Here is a 19,867-nt window from a genome sequence, read left to right as displayed (position 1 = left end):
TGCCCTACTGATGGACATTTGGGTTGTCTCCAGTTCTTGCCATTATGAATGGCACTCATATTTTATTTATTTATTTTTTTTGAGCTGGAGTCTCGCTCTGTCACCCAAGCTAGAGTGCAGTGGTGCGATCTTGACTCACTGCAGCCTCCGCCTCTGGGGTTCAAGCGATTCTTCTGCCTCAGCCTCCCAAGTAGCTGGGACTACAGGCGCGTGCCAACACACCTGGCTAATTTTTGTATTTTTAGTAGAGACGGGGTTTCACCATGTTGGCCAGGCTGGTCTTGAACTCCTGACCTCGTGATCCGCCCGCCTTGGCCTCCCAAAGTGCTGGGATTACAGGTGTGAGCCACTGTGCCCAGCCGGCACTCATATTTTAAAGTAAACATTTCAGTAATCACAGTCACATTTGTTTTGTTTTACTCGCCCATCTGTCTGGCTTGACTTCAGATCTGGAGTTGAATTTTGATGCTTCTCAGCCTGCAAAAAGTCAAATGCTGATTCTTTATTTGATTTTACCACTGTTATAGGCAACAAGATTGACCTGGCAGAAAGGAGAGAGGTTTCCCAGCAGCGAGCTGAAGAATTCTCAGAAGCTCAGGACATGTATTATCTGGAGACCTCAGCCAAGGAATCTGATAATGTGGAGAAACTCTTCCTTGACTTAGCATGCCGACTCATCAGTGAAGCCAGACAGAACACACTTGTGAACAATGTATCCTCACCCTTACCTGGAGAAGGGAAAAGCATCAGCTATTTGACTTGTTGTAATTTCAACTAAAGGCTGAGGCACGGAGAAGAAAAGGAATCAGCAGCTGCCCTGATGGGCCATGAGATGCTGGGGAGATCTGGCGATGACTGTGGCTCCCACTCCCTGACCTTCTGACTCCTGTGGGCTCCTGAGCTTACAAAGCATGGCAGGCCAAGGGCCTCGACCACAGGCCAGCATTAGCAGAACATATAATGGTTTCACCCTTTTCCAGTCTGGAGTTGGAGCAAGGAGAAAATTGCACTGGGCACTCCACGATCTGCAGAGCATGTTGCTTTTGTTTTTTTAAAAAGCAAGTAAAAGCGCATTCCTGAACAGAGTCCAGGGGGAAATGTACTGTGGGGTTCCCTCCTGCACATCAGTGGGTGCATGTGGGAGCTGTTCTTTAGGGCTTCGGTGGTAATCATCTGGGGGACCTGGTTTTCTTGTCTACCAGATAAACCAAAACTGGGAACGCCAAGTACAGTCTCTGTGGTGCGTATTGACAACCCCATGGAGATTTTGAAAAGTGTTATTTCTCTTGTCCACAGGCACTTTCAAGAACTTTGGGATGTAAAAATTAAATGAAACCTTTACCCATGACCAACAGTAACAATCATTGTTTTAATAATATATACAAGCTCCATAACTCCTTTTGGTGCTAATGATTCCACTATTTCACAGACCAAACATTTTAGTACATTAATGTCCTTAAATGTATTATATAGAAATAAAAAAATGGGGGAAGTCCATGAATCAGCACTCTTTCTCAAAGTCCCATTACTACCTTTTTAAAGGTGGAGTTTTGGGAAAAGAGAGTACTTTCCTTTTACGTTCCCCTCTGAATCTCTACCACTTTCTTCTCTTGTCTCTCCAGCCCTTTACGTAAATGAAAACGTTTGCAAAATGAAAAAAATAAATAAACAAATGGTTGATGATATTCTAATATAAAAACTTAGCTCTAACACATTTTGAGTAGTATGAGGAAACAGACCAGATATGACCAAAATACTGTGGATTAATGGACTGTAGTGCAGGGCTCCTAGCAGAGCACAGTCCTTGATAGTAGGTCACATCTTTTACTTCCTGGTACTCTCCATCTTGGACAGACCAAGGCTTAGGATTTTGTAGATTTTTTTAGTATGATAAGTGAGAATAGCAACAGATAAAAAGTCTCACGACCCATTTTTATATCTTCGATGATAACCTTAGAAAAATTCTGCTCGTGGAAGCAGATTGAACTGTCATTTATCCCCTCCTTATAATAATGTTACCTTCAGACGCTGAACCACGTTCTTTCTTTTTTCTTTCTCTTTTCCTATTTCTCTGGTCTCTCCTTTTCTTCTTCCCTCCCTCCCATCCTTATATGCATGTGTTACTGCAAATCTCCAATTCAAATGGAGGTGTATATGCCTTTACTTAGCCAATTTAAAAACGGGACTCAAAATGGGAGATGTGCTGCTGAATATGTGTTTCTTTTTCTTCAGTGCCATACTTTGATAGCTTCCAATTTGTTCACTGATATAAATGCAAATTGGGAAAATAATTAAACCTGTATGCTGTTGATGCTGTCAGATGTTTCTGTAGCTTGCTGCTTAGCATAACTGAGGGATGAGTAATGGAATAAGGATATGATGTGTAATTCCACTGTTGCTGTAGATGGTGACAATCTCAGTTCTGATATGTTGATGTTTGAAAGCTATTTAATTGTAAAGAAATGAGTCATGTAGAGACACGATGTGGATAAAGCATTTCTGGCATTTCTCTCGCAGGTTCTAGATTGACCAGTGTCTTGGACATGAGATTATGCATATTTTTTAAGGGGCTGATACTTTAGGTTGGCCTCACTGTGTTTTTCCTGATCCTGTGGGAAAGAGAATGGGATCCCAGAAGTTTGACTTGTTTTTCTTTTAGAATCTGTCTCTGCAGGAAAGAAAAGTCATTTTAATAAAAACCAAAATAATTTATAATAATTGTTGCCTTTCCCTCCCCATCCTCTCCACTAAGCCAGCAACTAAATGTATTCAGAAAACAAGTTAATCAAGGAGGGCAGAAGAATTTTTTTTAAACTGTAAGGAAATGTTCCTAAGTTTAGATTTATTACCTGTCATTTAGGGCAAAAATCCAGTGTCCCCAGCACATGATGACCCAACTTTGTCTCACAGTTGCAAGTGTGTTGAAAATAAAGTTGCTTTATGAACTTAGAGGAAATGGCTGTGTTAGATTGGACTGACTTAGTTGCAAAATACCTCTTAGGGTCACACTTGTATTATTCCCTAGGGTTTAGCCTTCTCTATATACCCTTGGCCAGACTCAGAAGGGGATTAAAAAGCTCTGGTCTTGGCCTCTTTCTTCCTTGTTGCTCCTCCCAGCCTTTCCGTAACTTACCCATCCACAGCCCATCAGCAGGAACACATGAGAATGTGGGACTTTGTTTCTTTTTTTCTTAGTTGTATGAATTCCAGATTAGGCCTTATGGATGCTTGTCTACTAATATATCTGAAGTTAGAAAACAATCCCTGACAATATTGTAGGTGCAATAAATATTAGTCAAATAAACATTTAAGTACCAAGGTGGGGCGGTGGTGGTCGGGGGGAGCTTTTTTTGATTAAACAGAAATTCCTTCAAGTAGAACTTGAGAAAGGACACTAATTACAGTCATCTTAACCCAGGCCAGGACCTAAATTTATTGGTTTGCCTAACAGTCTTATTGTCATGGCAATATTTGCTAAAATGAGCCTTCTTTAGATAAAATTGAACTCTCATTTAGTGGTGGATGAAAAAAGAGAAATTGCTTTATCATAGTTTAATTTGGCTTGGTCTACTAAGACTACCAGGGTTCATGTATTCCTCCATTTTTGGTGTGATCTTTTTCTTCATTCAATAAAGTTATTAAATATATGGCAAAACTTTTTTCAGTTTCCAATGAAAATGCATGATACTCATGTCGTGGAGTCAGGCTTGGGAAAATCTATGAAATAGTAGTTTGCTGATAATGATATTTTCTTATGGCTTTGTATAGACTACATCCTCAAAGGATTTTGTGCTTCTTTGCCCATAGAAGGCTTTTTCTCCCTTTGTATGCTTTTATTAAATCTGTTGAATTATATTAATATTTTTTGAATTTACAAGGCCATTTATCTTTTTGGTGGATTACTTAGATTAGGCCATGGGCTCTTCCTGGCCTTTCTTTTTCTCGGTCTTTTAATCATTTCACGTTTTTATCTCTCCCTGAGTAAAGTGGCAAGAAAACTAAAAATGAAAGTTAAATGGGTTGATTTGATAATGTGTCAAGTTCTGATTTAGAGTTTATAAGGAAGGTAGAAACGATTGGCCAAAATAAGATATTTGGATGAGGATTATTTAAGCCGTTTAGGTTTGGCCAGAGACGCCAGATTTAGCAAAGGACTGGGTTCTTATCTTCTTTCATTCATGAATATATGCCTTGGGAGGACACTGGTGATTCCCACAGAATTAGGCCAATGATTTGCCACATTACATTTTAAGCTAGCCCATAATTCCACCAGATCCCGCACCAAGTTTCAGTTCATGACTCATACTGAATAAATATCAGTTGTAAATGATTTTGAATTGGTCTTCCTACTAAAGTGAAACATCTTCTTTTAAACCAAGCCACATGAATGAAATAGCACAATCAGAAAAAAATGTTTCTTTTTTTCTTTTTTTTTTTTTTTTTTGCATATCAAACCAATGGCCTTCTCCACTAAGCCAGCAACTAAAGGTATTCAGAAAACAAGTTAATCAAGGTGGGCAGGACTTTCTGAACTGTGAGGAAATGTTCCTAAGTGTAGATTTATTACCTGTCATTTAGGGCAAAAATCTAATGTCTTTTTTATTTCTTAATCCTGTAGAACTCTGTATTTCATAGTAACGAGTACTTAGGGATCATTGCTCTATTAGCCTCTGGGAGAGATCTTCTAGAGTTTGCCATTCCTTTTTTCCCATAATTTTGTTGTTGTTGTTGTTGTTTTAACTGCAACTGGTTACTTTTCTCAACCATGGTCCTGACATGTTTATACTATGATACTTTTGAGACTTCGCTAAAGAATTAAAAGCTGTGAAACAACATTTGCTTCTCATCCTTCAGACAAAATGTGTTCCATTTAAGCAGCATGGTTAAACACTAATTTTGGGATAAGGGAGGGATATGTTTTCTTTACTTTCTTATTGGATTTTATTTCTGTGACATGAGCCTATTTGTGTTTGGGAGGAAAGATGCCTTCCTTTACATTCTTCACACTGGTAATTTTTTCATACTGAATTAAGAAATTATCATCCCTTCAAAACACATATTAATATAGCAACATTAGAGTAAGGGAGATGGCATTTCATCTCCTCTCCTCAGTCCCTTGATGTTGGAATGTTATTATCATTTCCAGGAGCCATACTTTGAAATTTAAAACAAATTGAGGCATTACCAGTCTGGTGAAGGAATTTTAAATGCAAGACATTTAAAGAATACTTGAAGGATTTGGGGAGACTTAGGTTAGGAAAAAGAGGGCAATACAACTAGTGCATTAGAACAAGATGCTCTGTGGTTCAGAGGGGTGGAATGAGGCCCACTGAATGAGGCCATAGGGACACAGATTTGGGTTCCATGTCAGGGCGACCATTCTCAAAAAGTTGGTTCACTATGGGACAGGCTGCCTCAGTAGCCTCTGTCAAGAGGCAAAGATGTGGAGAGGATCCAATTGGTTGGAGATTGGAGCAGGTGACCTATTAACCTAAATTCCATGTTGTATGTAGTACTTTGCCCCTCATAACATGTTCAATTAAATATCTGTTAATTCATAGCTAATGATGTTTTTAATGGGGCCTCGTTCTTCTGCCACAAGTGCATCCCACCTTCATCTTTCATGGAAGAGGTTGGTTGCATGTTGTTAGGCCAAGAGACTGGCCCTCCATTATGCCCTATGCTGGACTTGCTTTGTCGGTCCATTCATTGATGTCCTGTTGAATCAACTTTAGTAGAAGTTACACGAAGTTATTCATTTATCACTTGCCAAACATAGGCCTTGCTCTGTTTAATAAATAATGGGTGTCTCCTTCAAGATTTTAGGATAGGCCTTTTTAACAGAGCAGAATCTTCTGTTAAAGTTCTCAAACAGACCAACATGAAGTTTTACAGCTCCCAAGAGAGATGGGCTGGTGGGTCACTGACATAAAGCAGTCCACAAGATCTATTTTAGAAAAGTATCAATGACATTTCCTTAGTTTGTTTGATTCTCTTGAGAATACAGAGTTTAAAAGAACTGAGGTCAAATTGCTTTATGTGGAAAGCAATAAAAACAAGTATTTTTGACTTGAAAATTAGAGGTAACTGTAAGCAACTTTTGCTATTGAAGCCTATGGCCCTAATTATTCCACCTGCAAAATAACTTTCACCCTTGCAAGGCTGATAGACGGCTCTTCATTGGTCTTTTTTTTTGGTTTTGTTTTGTTTTTTTAAGTCATTGGTCTTAAATCTGTATGGTGACAAATCTATTTGAGTTTGATTGAGACTTTCTTGGACTCCTTTGGACAGAGGTCAGAGCACAAAGGCTAGTCACCACTTCTTTGACTTCTTGAGGTATGAACCAAAATTTTAATTTTCCATTGATTTAAAGCAGAATTTTTGGAGATGCTGTGTTCTAGTTCCTGACGGAGTCTTTGGTGATTGGTGACTTTGACACTTCAGAGAGTGATGTGGGGAGTTATATAGAAGGGGAAACACTAGTTTAGGTGTGAGGAGTCCTAGTATGCCACAAATTAGCTGCGACTTTAGACGAAGCACAATATCTTGAGCATCAATCTTTTCATCTATGAGATAGACCTGTCAGGATTATTGTGAAATTAGATAAGTTGAAAGTACAGTGCTTGGTAAACAGCGCTCAAATATTAGTTCTTTTTCTCCTTAATTAAGAGCAGACTTTGAATGGTCTGATGCCAAGTGTAGATCCTTAAGAGACAAAACAAAGAAACTTTCCTGGCTTCAAAGAAAAGAACTCCATTTCTGAAAGGGTGCCTTAAAAGGAATTCATTTATCTGATCCATCCTTTTGCCTTTGGGCATTACTGTCACCCTCCATTTCTTTACAAACTTCAGGCAAGGTGGTCGCTCTCTCTCTCCCAATAGGCAATTCCAGGGTTGTAAACTCATTATCAGGAAGCTTAATCTTAGAACTGAAATACCTCGCAGAGCAATTTAAACCTCTTTCTTCTTGATCCTATTCTTCATGGGAAGAAAACTGGGTTGATCCCTATCTTCTTTTTAAGGAGCCACATTTGCCATTTATTATTGCTCTTTTGCCTATTTAAAAAAATAACAGAAAAAAATAATGATTATTAAAATGAAAATCATTATTTACTTAGTGAATGTCAGGATAGGTATTTATTACTCTTAGCTTCTTATTGGTATCAGATGTAGATCACAGTCTTACTATTGATTAACTCTTCAGTTATATATACATACTTTGATTCTTTAGTTATATAATTGATAACAAAGTGTGCTTCTGAAGAATTATTCTGGCTGTATGGCTCTTGTTTCCTCCCCTTGGTAAAAATGGAGTCATGAATCTCAGTTTTGTGATCTGCTTTTAATTTCATATATGACATTATTTGATGTACATAATTACCAACATCCAAAAGGGTTTCTTCCCCTTTCTACATGTGCACTAAATTCTAAAACAAAAAGTGGAATACAAAATGCCTAATAAAGCAAAAATTCATGTACAGAAAAGCAAAAGATAATCTAGTTTGTTAAGATAGTCACTAGCTGGTTGAATAATGCACAGTTTTTGTTTAAGTTTACACAGTTATGCCTGGATTAAATAACAATAGTAAAACTTGACAAGTCTTTTGAAAAACAGCTGCTAAACATATTGCTTTCTGGAATGTAATCATTAGCAACAAATATTCTCTTACTCTATACAATTGCAGAATGCTAGTGGAACTTTCTTGTAGGTTATTTGACAATGAATGTTAACTGATTTATTTTTTAAAAATGTAAAATCCTCTTATCCCTTTAAGGCCAGTTTAGGCTTTCATGTCCCTGTGGTAGAAAATTTCAAATGCTGGCTTCTAATTTCTACTCACTGAAGTGTCTTCCAGACATACCAGATGGTTGGAGCTCCTTTGATAGTGTATAAGGGAGTTACATAAATGTATTTGAACTAACACGTGAGCAAAATTTCTGTTTTCAGCCAAAAAAAAAAAAAAAAAAGAGAAAAAACAAACTCTGCTCAAAATTTCAGATAATACAGGAGTAAAAAGAGGTTTTTGATAATCTGAAGGGAAAAGTGTGCCCCATATATCTTGTACACACTTTTAATGCATGACTTTTAGTATAGAGATGAAATAAAATGCAAAATATATAATTCTGGAGATCTCAGCAGCTAGTTAAAATATTTAGAGAAGCTGCTTTATGAAGACTTAGAGAATCTTTGATCTCCCCCACCTTTCCTATCACTCCATTAAAACATGAATCTTTAATATTAATACATACATAGTTTTAACTAATAAACAGGTTAATCACTGAGTTTTATGAACTCGATTCTTGATATTTGGCTATTGGTTTTAAGCATAGGATATCAGTATTATTTGTATACAGTGGTATATAAAATCTAACTAACTTCAATATAAGAATAGTACTTGATTTTAAATGTTAATATGCAAATATTAACAGTATACATCATATTTTATGTGTTCATATATTGATCTTTTTACTTAACAAAAAGCCTGTTAGAAATATAACCCACTGATGACCTGAGTCCAATTAGCTGAAAACCTTCTGTAGAAAGATGACTGTATGAAAAATTCAATCAACATTAGAAAAGGGAAGTGGGGAGGGAATACAAACTTGAACAAAATATTCTTAAATGAAGTTTCATTTCTTTTTAAAATTAAGATATAATTCGTGCACCATACAGTTTACCCTATTAAGGTGCAAACTTCAATGTTTTTAATCATATTCACTAAGTTGTGCAACATCACCACTGCCTAACTTCAGAACATTTTCATCACCTCCAAAAGAAACCCCATACCATTTGCAATCACTCCTCCTCCTTCCCCCAGCATCTGGCAACCACTAATCTACTTTCTGTCCTCTATGAATTTGCCTATCCTGGACATTTCATATAGTCAAACAATATGTGGCCTTTTGTGTCTGGCTTCTCTAACTAAGCATAATGCTTTCAAAGCTCATCCATGTTGTAGCATAAATCAGTACATTGTTTTCATGTTTAAATAATATTCCATTGTATGTATATGCCACATTTTATTTGTCCATTTACTATTTGATGGACGTTTGGGTTTTTTCCACCTTTTGATTATAATAATGCTGCTATGAACATTTATGTAAAAGTTTTTCGTATGGGTGTATGTTTTCACTTCTCTTAAAAACAATTAGTCTAACAAATGAAATCAAATCATTTATGTTTATTGAAGTAGAACCTCTTGCAATCCTATTTGGATAGTGCAACTTATGATCTTAGTTTAATTGTCAATCAGGAGACCCCTGAATAAAGACTAACTCCCCAATATATCCATAAGAATTTTTCTATGAGCCTGTCATTTAGATGTGATAATCAATCGATTTCATGAAGACTGTTTCAGTCTTGTAGAAATTGAGTTGCCATCACATAGAGGATTTCTTGTCCTCTGCATTGTTTAAAGGACAACTACAAATCATGCTGGATAAGAGTATTCATTCAATCTTTCAGGATTCAATGAAGTAGCATTTTAAATATGTAAGTTATTTTATATATTGTCTGTCTTTTAAAATTGGACTTTGCTTCTTGAAAAAAAGTTTGTCAAATCACCAAACCATATGACTGTCCATTCATTGTAGTTTATGTTTTTTATTATTAAGAAATAATTCATACTGGGAGTAAAAGAAAAAGAATGTATTTTGTGTGCAAAAGATGAATGTATTAAAAACTTTTTATTTGTAACAATTTTTTTAAAAAACTAAATGGAAATTGCTTTCCCATGTACTTGTATATAAATAAACATCTCCTGTTGCCCACATTTGAAGAATTATATGCCATCAAAATACGTAAAAAGCAAACAACTTTAAGTGTACTAATGTCTTTCAGCATGGTGCAAAATGTGCCCTGGATCTGGGGGATCTGGAGACCTGAGTTAAATGTTGATTTTCTAACTGGCTAACTTTGGACAAGTCATTTAACATTTTGCACTATGGTTTTCTCCTTTATAAAACAAGGGGCTAGATCAGATAATCTTTAAGGCCTCCTCCGATTATAAACACTAAATGAGACTGCTATATTCAGGATGTGAAAATTATATGCTAATTATTTCTACTGGTGAGAAAGATCCTTTATACTATCATATATATTGGAAGGAGTATTACACTGAGAACTAGGAATCACAAATTCTAGTTCCAGTTCTGACATCGAGAAGCCATAAATTCTAGTCCCAGTCAGTGTGACTTTAGGTTAATCACTTCATTTTAAACTTTATTTTTCCCAACTACCAAAATATGGACACTAAGTTAGATAGCTTCAAGGTCCCTTCCAGCTAAAACACTTTACATGATATCACTTGAGATTTTCTACACAATTAGTAATGAGACTACTCATCACTAGTAGGACATTCATTCCTTCACCGATTCATTTATTCACCATTTATTAAACATATACCATAGGGCAGGCAGAAGAGTCTGCCTTTTAGATGCCCCCATCTCCACTGCAGAAGTCACAGATTTGCACCTTTTCTTGAAATTCATTTCCACTCCAATCCTAGCCTCTCACCCTCTGCCTTGGGCGTGCATTTCAGAGATGAATGTCCTGGATGAAGAGTACAGTAGGTCATGGAACATGGTAAGAGTTAATAGGATGACAAAGGGGTCAAACCTTTGACCTTGGGCTCTCTGGCATAGTGTTCTTTAGTTAATGCAACATACGCAATCTGTAACCCTTTCTGCCGCTATTATTTAGAATTTATAAAGTATTGGGCTTTGAAAATCATCTGCTATAATTTTATGTTATTGTCCTATGGCAGCTTATCTGCAGTTGGTAGGAGGCTCTTAATTTTGCTATTTTAGCAACTTCACTAAAAGGATGTTTGCAGAAATTTCTTTTCTAAATTAGCACATGTCATGGTTTTTAAGTGTTCTAATAGTTAGAACCATATGGAATTGGCATTCTTATAAGTCAAAAACAGCTAGATATTGGCAATTTTATATCATTCTCATATTGTGTCAGGAATTGGTGGGTTCCTGGTCTTACTGACTTCAAGAATGAAACCACTGACCCTCACAGTCAGCGTTACAGTTCTTAAAGGTGGCATGTCCGCAGTTTGTTCTTCCTGGTAGGTTTGTGGTCTCACTGGCTCAGGAGTGAAGCTACAGACCTTCGCGGTGAGTGTTACAGCTCTTAAGGTGGCACGTCTGGAGTTGTTCGTTCCTCCTGGTGGGTTTGTAGTCTCACTGGCTTCAGGAATGAAGCTGTAGACCTTCGTGGTGAGTGTTACAGCTCCTAAAGGCAGTGTGGACCCAAAGAGTGAGCAGCAGCAAGACTTATTGCAAAGAGCCCAAAAACAAAACTTCCCCACTGCAGAAGGGGACGCCAGCGGGTTGCCGCTGCTGTCTCGGGCAGCCTGCTTTTATTCTCTTATCTGGCCCCACCCACATCCTGCTGATTGGCCCATTTTACAGAGAGCCTATTGGTCTGTTTTACAGAGAGCTGATTGGTCCATTTTGACAGGGTGCTAATTGGTGCATTTACAATCCCTGAGCTAGACACAAAAGTTCTCCACGTCCCCACCAGATTAGCTAGATATAGAGTGCCAATTGGTGTATTCACAATCCCTTAGCTAGACATAAAGGTTCTCCAAGTCCCCACCAGATCAGCTAGACACAGAGCACTGACTGGTGCATTTACAAACCTTGAGCTAGACACAGAGTGCTGATTGGTGCATTTACAAAGCTTGAGCTAGATACAGAGTGCTGATTGGTGCATTCACAATCCCTTAGCTAGACATAAAGGTTCTCCAAGTCCCCACCAGATTAGCTAGATACAGAGTGCTGATTGGTGCATCCACAAACCCTGAGCTAGAAACAGGGTGCTGATTGGTGTGTTTACAATCCTCTAGCTAGACATAAATGTTCTCCAAGTCCCCACTAGACTCAGGAGCCCAGCTGGCTTCACCTAGTGGATCTCCCACTGGGGCACAGGTGGAGATGCCTGCCAGTCTCCCGCCGTGCGCCGGGACTCCTCAGCCCTTGGGCGGTCAATGGGACCTGGCGCCTTGGAGCAGGGGGCGGCGCTCCTCGGGGAGGCTCAGGCCGCGCAGGAGCACAGGGCAGCTGGCGGGGAGACTCAGGCATGGCGGGCTGCAGGTCCCGAGCCCTACCCGCCGGGAGGCAGCTAAGGCCCGGCGAGAAATCGAGCGCAGCGCGGGTGGGCCAGCACTGCTGGGGGACCTGGCGCACCCTTGGAGGCTGCTGGCCTGGGGGCTAAGCTCCTCACCGCCCGGACCGGCAGGGCCAGCCGGCCGCTCCAAGTGCGGGGCCCGTCAAGCCCACGCTCACCCGGAACTCTAGCTGGCTCGCAAGTGCCCCGGGTTCCCACCCCTGCTTCTCCCTCCACACCTCCCCGCAAGCCGAGGGAGCTTGCTTCGGCCTCAGCGAGCCCAGAGAAGGGCTCCCACGGTGCAGCGGCGGGCTGGAGGGCTCAAGTGCGGCCAGAATGGGCGCCGAGGCCGAGGAGGCACCATGAGCGAGCGACGCTGCGTGGGCTGCCACCAGGCTGTCACCTCTCAATATGATCTTGTAAGTCATAGCAGCAAAGACTGGCAGGCAAATGCCACTAGCTGTAAAAAAAAATTAAAACTCTTAAGTTTTTTCATTCTGCTTTGTTTTAACTACTAAGGGAATTTGGACAAGTTAGTTTGCCTTGCACATTGGTTTTTCCACTAGTTAAATGGGACAAATTGCAAACTTGCATATAATTTTAAAATGCTCATTCGTATAAAAATCATTACAGATCACTGAAGAAAAACATAAATACAGTTTATTTCTAAAATATCAAAATGTTTAGATCATTGTGCTTCTTACATGGGCAGTGTAATACTATAGATACACAATTCTTTGGCAAATTGGAAATCAGTATTTTGAAAAACATTGAGGATCACTATTATTAATTGACTCAGTTATTCCGTGTCTGCTACCTGGCAGACTATTAATTGATATATGCTATCTATATACCTCAAAACGCACCTGCAACTGAGAGATGAAACCTGAGCTATAGTTAAACCATAATCACATGGGTGTACTTTCGGCCAGGTGCTCACATCTGAATATTTCAAGACCTGTAGTGCATTTCAGGAACTGAAATATCTTATTTCCATTACTTGCAAGAAACCACATGTTAATAATATATCTTATCTGTATTTTCATGCCTGGAATTTATACGGGCCATAGAATGGTTGCATTTTCACATCTAGATCAAAATAAGCTTGGAGAAACAGTCTTTCTGACTTTGATCTTAGAGATGAACCCAGAAGAATTAACAACTGTACGAGGCATAACATTCTACAAAGTTTACTGATGCTCATATTTATATTTAATCTTCATTGTAACCCTGTGAAGTACTTTCAGCTCCTGAAGTACAATGCATACAGATTTTGAGGCAAGGCAAAAATTAAGACACGGCTTTGAACATGGAAATATTCTGGGCAAAGGGAAGGAAGAGTACAAAGGCTTTAGGCCAAGGTACCTATATTATTTTGGACAAGGTACTTAACCTGTTTTCACCTCGGTTTTCTCATTTATTAAATGAGGATCTCAATGCTTGTCTTCATTTATTTGTCAGTTACCTGTTATGCGCCAGGTAGTGTTCTAGTGACTGGAACTATAGCAGTGAACAAAATTAAAAAAAAGGTACTTTTGTGGAATTTGCATCATAGCATGGCAGGGGTAGAAAATAAAGAAATGTATAGTACATCAAGTGGTGATAATTACTATGAAGAAAATAAGGCCAGGCATGGTGGCTCACACCTGTAATCCCAGCACTTTTGGAGGCCAAGGTGGGCAGATTGCTTGGGCCCAGGAGTTCAAGACCAGCCTGGTCAATATGGCGAAATCCCTTCTCTACAAAATACCAAAAATTAGCTGGCATGCTGGTGCACGCCTGTAGTCCCAGCTACTCAGGAGGCTGAGGTGGAAGGATCGCTTGAGGAGGAGGTCAAGGCTGCAGTGAGCAGTGATTGTGCCATGGCACTCCAGCCTGAGTGAGGGTGAGAAAGAAAAAACAAACCAGGGAAAGGTCATGATAGTGGAGTGTTGCTAATTTATGTATGGTGGTCAAGGGAAGGCTTCATTGATAATGTGTCATTTGAAAATAGACCTGAAAGAAGTGAGGGAGGAAACAGTATACAAATCTTGATGAAACGTGTTCTAGGCAGAGGGAACAGAATGTGCACAGACATTAAGGCAAAAGAATTCCTGGTTCTCTAGGAGCATCGGGGATTCTGGTATGGGTGAAACAAAATCAATGAATAGGGGTAAGGATAGATGAGATTTGAGGGGGATACTGGCACAGATCACACCACCTTGGAGGCCATTGCAAGGACTTTGGTTTTCACTTAGAGTAAAAAGGCAGCCTTTGGAGGGTTTTGAGTAGAGGAGCAATTTGGATTTATATTTTAACATGGTCACTCTGCTGCCCTGTGAGAATAGATTATAAAGGGGCAAAGGCAGAAGAAATGAAACCATCTAGGGAGACTACTGCTACAATGCAGGTGAGAAAAGGTGATTTGTACCATAGGAGTAAGTGTGAAGATTGTGGGAAGTCCTCATGATTCTGGCTATGTCTTATTTAATTTTGTATTATATTATAGAAAATGTCAACATAGATAAAAGCAAAATAGTGTAATAATACTTTATGTGCACAATTATCAACTCATGGTCAATAACTGCAACAATTATCAACTCATGATCAATAACTGCAATAATTATCAACCCATGGTCAATTTTATTTTATCTATATTCCCCCCATTTTCTCCATTCTGTATTATTTTGAAGCAAGGCCCATACATCACACAATTTTTTTCTTAATTTTTAAATTTCAATTTAATATAATAACTTTTTTTTAGAGATGGGGGTCTTGCTTTATTGCTCATGCTGGTCTTGAACTCCTGGCCTCAAGCAGTCCTCCCACCTTGGCCTCCAAAAGTGCTGGGATTACAAATATGAGCGCCTGCACCTGGCTCATCATACAACTTCATCCAGAAATATTCCAGTATGTATCATTAAAGGACAAGAGTTTTAAAAACAATCATAATATCACTATTGTATCTGAAAAGTTTTAAATATATCTTTGATATCCTCAAGCATGGATTCTGTATTTTTTTAAAAAAAGATAGAACCTATAGGTCTATTTTTTTTTTTTTTTTGGAGACAGGATGTCTTTCTGTTGCCCAGGCTGGAGTGCAGTGGCACAATCACAGCTCACTGCAGCCCTGAACTCTTATGCTCAAGCAATTCTGCTACCTCAGCCTCCCAAAGTGCTGGAATTACAGACATGAGCCACTGTGCCAGGTCTGGGTTTATTTTTTTTTTTTGTAAGATAATGCTAATAATTTGGACACTGACAGCTGTTTTACTAATCAGTGGGCCATTAAGAGCAGAATTATTTGGCTTTAGAAAATTGTGCAAGGCAAAAACAAAAACAAACACCCAACCATGTGGTGGTTGGGCACAGTGGCACATGCCTGTAATCTCAGCATTTTGGGAGGCTGAGGCAGGCGGATCACTTGAGCCCAGGAGTTCAAAACCAGCCTGTGTAACATGGTGGAACTCCATTTCTAAAAAAAAAAAAAAAAGCCTGGCATGGTGGTGTGTGCCTCTTGCCCCAGCTACTCAAGAGGCTGTGGTGAGAGGATCACTTCAGCCCAGGAAGTCGAGGCTGCAGTGAGCTGTGATTGCACTACTGCACTCCATCCTGGGCAATGAGTGAGACTGTCTCAAAAACAACAACAAAAAAATACATGGTGAGGGCTGGGCATGGTGGCTTGCGCCTATAATCCCAGTACTTTGGGAGGCTGAGGCGGGAGGGTCACTTAAGACCAAGAGTTCAAGACCAGAAGACCAGACTGGGCTACATAGCGGGGCCCCATCTCTACAAAAAAAACCCCACAACTTTTTAATTAACCAGGCGTGGCAGAATGTGCCTGTAGTCCCAGCTACTTGAGAGGCTGAGGTAGGAGGATCACTTGAGCCCAGAAGTTTGTACCTGTAGTGAGCTATGATTGTGCTACTGTACTTCAGCCTGGGCAACAGAGCAAGATCCTATCTCAAGAACAAAATGTGGTGAAATACTGACATATGTGGCATGCTGGTTAGGATTATTTGGCTATGTATAATTTTTGAAATCTGAGACAACAAAACAAGATTTTTGTTTGTTTGCTTGTTTCTTGTCATCATGTGAAAGTCTAGAGGTTGGTAGCCTGGGACTAGTATTGTGGTTTCATGATATTGTCCACGCAACATTTCCATTTTTATCTCTCTGGCCAGGACTTGGCCTGCAAGGGAGCATGGAAAATATATTCTTTCAATAGGGAATAATGCTACGCTGAGTAAAATAGGTGTTTTGTTATAGAGAAGGAAGCAGAGAATGACTATTTGAGTAGGCAGTTAACAATTTTTGCCTTAACATTTGTGGGAAGAACATGGTTTTATAGACAAAAGACTGAATTCTAATTCTACCATATACTGATTGTGACCTTGAACAAGTCATTTTGCCTCTGTGCCTCAGTTTTTTCTTGTGTAAGATTGAGCTAATATACACTGACCATGCAGTGTTCAGAGGATTAAATGAAATGATACAGGGCATTCCCAGGTGTTTGCGTGGAAGTGGGAAACCTGTAGGGTATGGTCCAGCTGTGCTGCACAGAGGCAAGCGGGACCAGGGAACAGTTCTGAAGTAAATTCTTAAACTTCGGCTACCCATTCAAATTGATATTTAAAATGAGAGAATTTCTGCCCAGCCACTGAGTGTCAATATTTGTACGTGCAAAATCATCTTTAGGGGTGGGCAAGAAGGCTGACTAGACACAGCTAAGTGGAACAGCTCCCACCGAGGGACTGAGATGACTGGCATGCTCCTAATAGATCTTCAGAGGGAAGGCACCAAGAGTGAACAGAGAGAAGACCCAGAAGCTGAGCTGAAGGAGGAGAAAGCTGGGAACCCTGCATGGTCTGCTGTGCACTGGAACTTGTTCCTGGCCCACAATGGCTCCAGAGGAATGGGTGAGTTGAACTGACAAGGAACAACTCACCCTCACCACAGGCTTCTGGAACCCCGGCAGGAGGAGACCCCTCAACCACCATGGACACTTGAGTTGGCAGAAAGAGCTGCTTAGAGAAGTGGTAGGGGCAGCAAGCCAGCTGATGTGGAGCCCAGAGAGTTTAGTGCCAGATTGTCTGTAGCAGAGCACAGCCAGAGACACCCATTCCCCTAGGCTCAACTTGTTCTTACAGGAGACTTTAGTCCTAGGGAAACTGTTAGACCTGATCTCTGCAGGGTTATCTCGGCTATCAGATGTGGCTGGTCTGATCTGAGCACCCCTTGGTATGTTGGCCTCTCCTGAGGCCTCAGCCTGGCCATACCTGCTTATAGGGCATTCTCAGGTGCCCTGGGGGCCTGCACCATAGCTTCTGCACTGGCAGACTGTGCCTGACCAGTGGAGATCCCCAGTAGGGCAGACCCTATGGCCATGCACCAGCTGGCATTCAAATTCAGGTGGCCAACATCCAAATTCAGAAAATGCAGAGAACCCTAGTAAGATATTTCACAAGAAGGTCATCCTGAAGACACATAATCATCAGATTCTTCAGGGTCAAAATAAAAGAAAATAATGTTAAAGGCAGAGGGAGAGAAAGGCCAAGTCACCTACAAAAGGAAGCCCATCAGACTAACAGTGGAACTCTCAGCAGAAACCCTATAAGCCAGAAGAGATTAGGGGCCGATATTTAACAATCTTAGAGAAAAGAAATTTTAACCCAGAATTTCCTATCTGGCCAAACTAAGCTTCATAAGCAAAGGAGAAAGAAGTTCCTTTTCAGTCAAGCAAATGCCAAGGGAATTTGTTACTATCAGACTTGCCTTGTAAGAGCTCCTGAAGGAAGTACTAGACATGGAAAGGAAAGAACCTTACCAGCCACTACAAAAACACAATAAAGTACACAGACCAGTGACCCTATAAAGCAACCTCTTAAACAAGTCTGCAAAATAACCAGCTAGCATCATGATGATCAAATCCACATATTTCAATACTAACTTTGAATGTAAATGGGCTAAATGCCCCAATTAAAAGGCACAGAGTGGCAAGCTGGATAATGAACCAAGACCCATTACTGTGCTGTCTTCAAAAGACTCATCTCACATGCAATGACACACATTATAGGGATGAAGAAAAACCTACTAAGCAAATGAGAAACAGGAAAAAGCGGGGGTTGCAATCCTAGTTTCTGACAAAACAGACTTCCAACAAAGATCAAAAAAGACCAGGAAGGACATTACATAATGGTAAATGGTTGAATTCAACAAGAAGGTGTAACTATCCTAAATATATATGTACCCAACACAGGAGCACTCAGATTCATAAAGCAGGTTCTTAGAGACCTTCAAAGAGATTTAGATTCCCACACAATAATAGTGGGAGACTTTAACACCCCACTGACAATATTAGACAGATCAATGAGACAAAAAATTAACAAAGATATTCATGACCAGAACTCAGTACTGGATCAAATGAACCTGATAGACAACTATAGAACTCTCCGTCCACAAAAACAACAGAATATACATTCTTCTCATCACCACATGGCACATATTCTAAAATCAATCACATAATCGGAAGTAAAACACTGATGTGATCCTTATCAAATGCAAAAGAATTGAAATCATAACAAACAATCTCTCAGACCACAGCACAATCAAATTAGAAACCAAGACTAAGAAATTTACTCAAAACCATCCAATTACATGGAAACTGAATAACCTGCTCCTGAATGACTTTTGGGTAAATAACAAAATTAAGGCAGAAATCAGGAAGTTCTTTGAAGCTAATGAGAACAAAGATACAACATACCAGAATCCCTGGGACACTGGGACACGTAGTGTTAAAAGGGAAATTTATAGCACTAAATGCCCATATCAAAAACTTAGAAAGATCTTAAGTTAACGACCTAACATCACAACTAAAAGAATTAGAGAACCAAGAAGAAAGCTAGCAGAAGAAAAGAAATAACCAAAATCAGAGCTGAATTGAAGGAGATTGAGACATAAAAAAAAATTCAAAAGATCAATGAATCCAGTAGATTTTTTTTTTTGAAAAAAAAAAAAAAAAAAATAGACCACTAACTAGACAAATAAAGAATAAAAGAGAAGATTCAACTAAACACAATTGGAAATAACAAGGGGGATATTACCACTGACCCCACAGAAATACAAACAATCATCAGAGAATATTATGAACACCTTTATGCACATAAACTAGAAAATCTAGAAGAAATGAATAAACTCCTGAACACATACACCCTCCCAAGACTGAACCAGGAAGAAATTGAATTCCTGAACAGACCAATAATGGGCTCTGAAATTGAGTCAGTAATAAATAGCCTACCAACCAAAAAACCCCCAGGACCAGATGGATTCACAGTTGAAATCTACCAGATATACAAAGAAGAGCTAGTACCATTCCTGCTGAAACTACTACAAAAATTGAGGAGAAGGGACTCCTCTTTAACTCATTCTACAAGGCCAGCATCATCCTGACACCAAAACCTGGCAGAGACACAACAACAAAAAGGAAAGCTTCAGGCCAATATCCTTAATGAACATTGATGCAAAAATCCTCAATAAAATACTGGTAAATTGAATCCAGCAGCACACCAAAAAGCTTATCCACAATGATCCAGTAGGCTTTATCCCTGGATGCAAGTTTAGTTTAACATATACAAATCAATAAATATGATTCATCATGTAAACAGAAGTAAACACAAAAGCCGCATGATTATCTCAATAAACTAGGTATCCAAGGAACATTCCTCAAAATAATAAATGCCATCTATGAAAAACCCACAGCCAGTATCATACT

The 19,867-nt window shown here is 39.5% G+C and overlaps 2 protein-coding genes across 9 annotated transcripts in view; one reads left to right on the top strand and one right to left on the bottom strand.

Moving 5' to 3' along the window:
* RAB30 (RAB30, member RAS oncogene family) overlaps positions 1-4,835 on the top strand; it is a 95,828-nt gene extending 90,993 nt beyond the window's left edge. For 3 of the 5 annotated variants that reach the window (XM_063642016.1, XM_063642017.1, XM_063642015.1), the window contains one exon: positions 528-2,949. In XM_063642016.1, the coding sequence (XP_063498086.1) occupies positions 528-778 (251 nt within the window). In that variant the 3' untranslated portion in view covers positions 779-2,949. Of the gene's footprint in view, positions 1-527 lie in introns of all 5 variants that reach the window. The other 2 variants (XM_055283100.2, XM_055283099.2) reach the window with 1 other exon arrangement.
* A 370-nt stretch (positions 4,836-5,205) lies between these two features.
* DDIAS (DNA damage induced apoptosis suppressor) overlaps positions 5,206-19,867 on the bottom strand; it is a 51,052-nt gene continuing 36,390 nt past the window's right edge. For 3 of the 4 annotated variants that reach the window (XM_063642013.1, XM_063642012.1, XM_063642011.1), the window contains 2 exons: positions 12,357-12,577; positions 7,323-11,241 (listed from right to left, as the gene is read on the bottom strand). In XM_063642013.1, coding sequence (XP_063498083.1) covers positions 11,233-11,241; positions 12,357-12,577 — 230 coding nt within the window. In that variant the 3' untranslated portion in view covers positions 7,323-11,232. Of the gene's footprint in view, positions 7,056-7,322; positions 11,242-12,356; positions 12,578-19,867 lie in introns of those variants that run through there. The other variant, XM_063642010.1, reaches the window with a different exon arrangement.

This window comes from Symphalangus syndactylus, chromosome 6 (assembly GCF_028878055.3).
Source record: "Symphalangus syndactylus isolate Jambi chromosome 6, NHGRI_mSymSyn1-v2.1_pri, whole genome shotgun sequence".
Classification (NCBI taxonomy): domain Eukaryota; kingdom Metazoa; phylum Chordata; class Mammalia; order Primates; family Hylobatidae; genus Symphalangus; species Symphalangus syndactylus.
The sequence above is the reverse complement of the archived record's forward strand: the minus strand, read 5'-3'. Positions and strand labels throughout refer to the sequence as shown.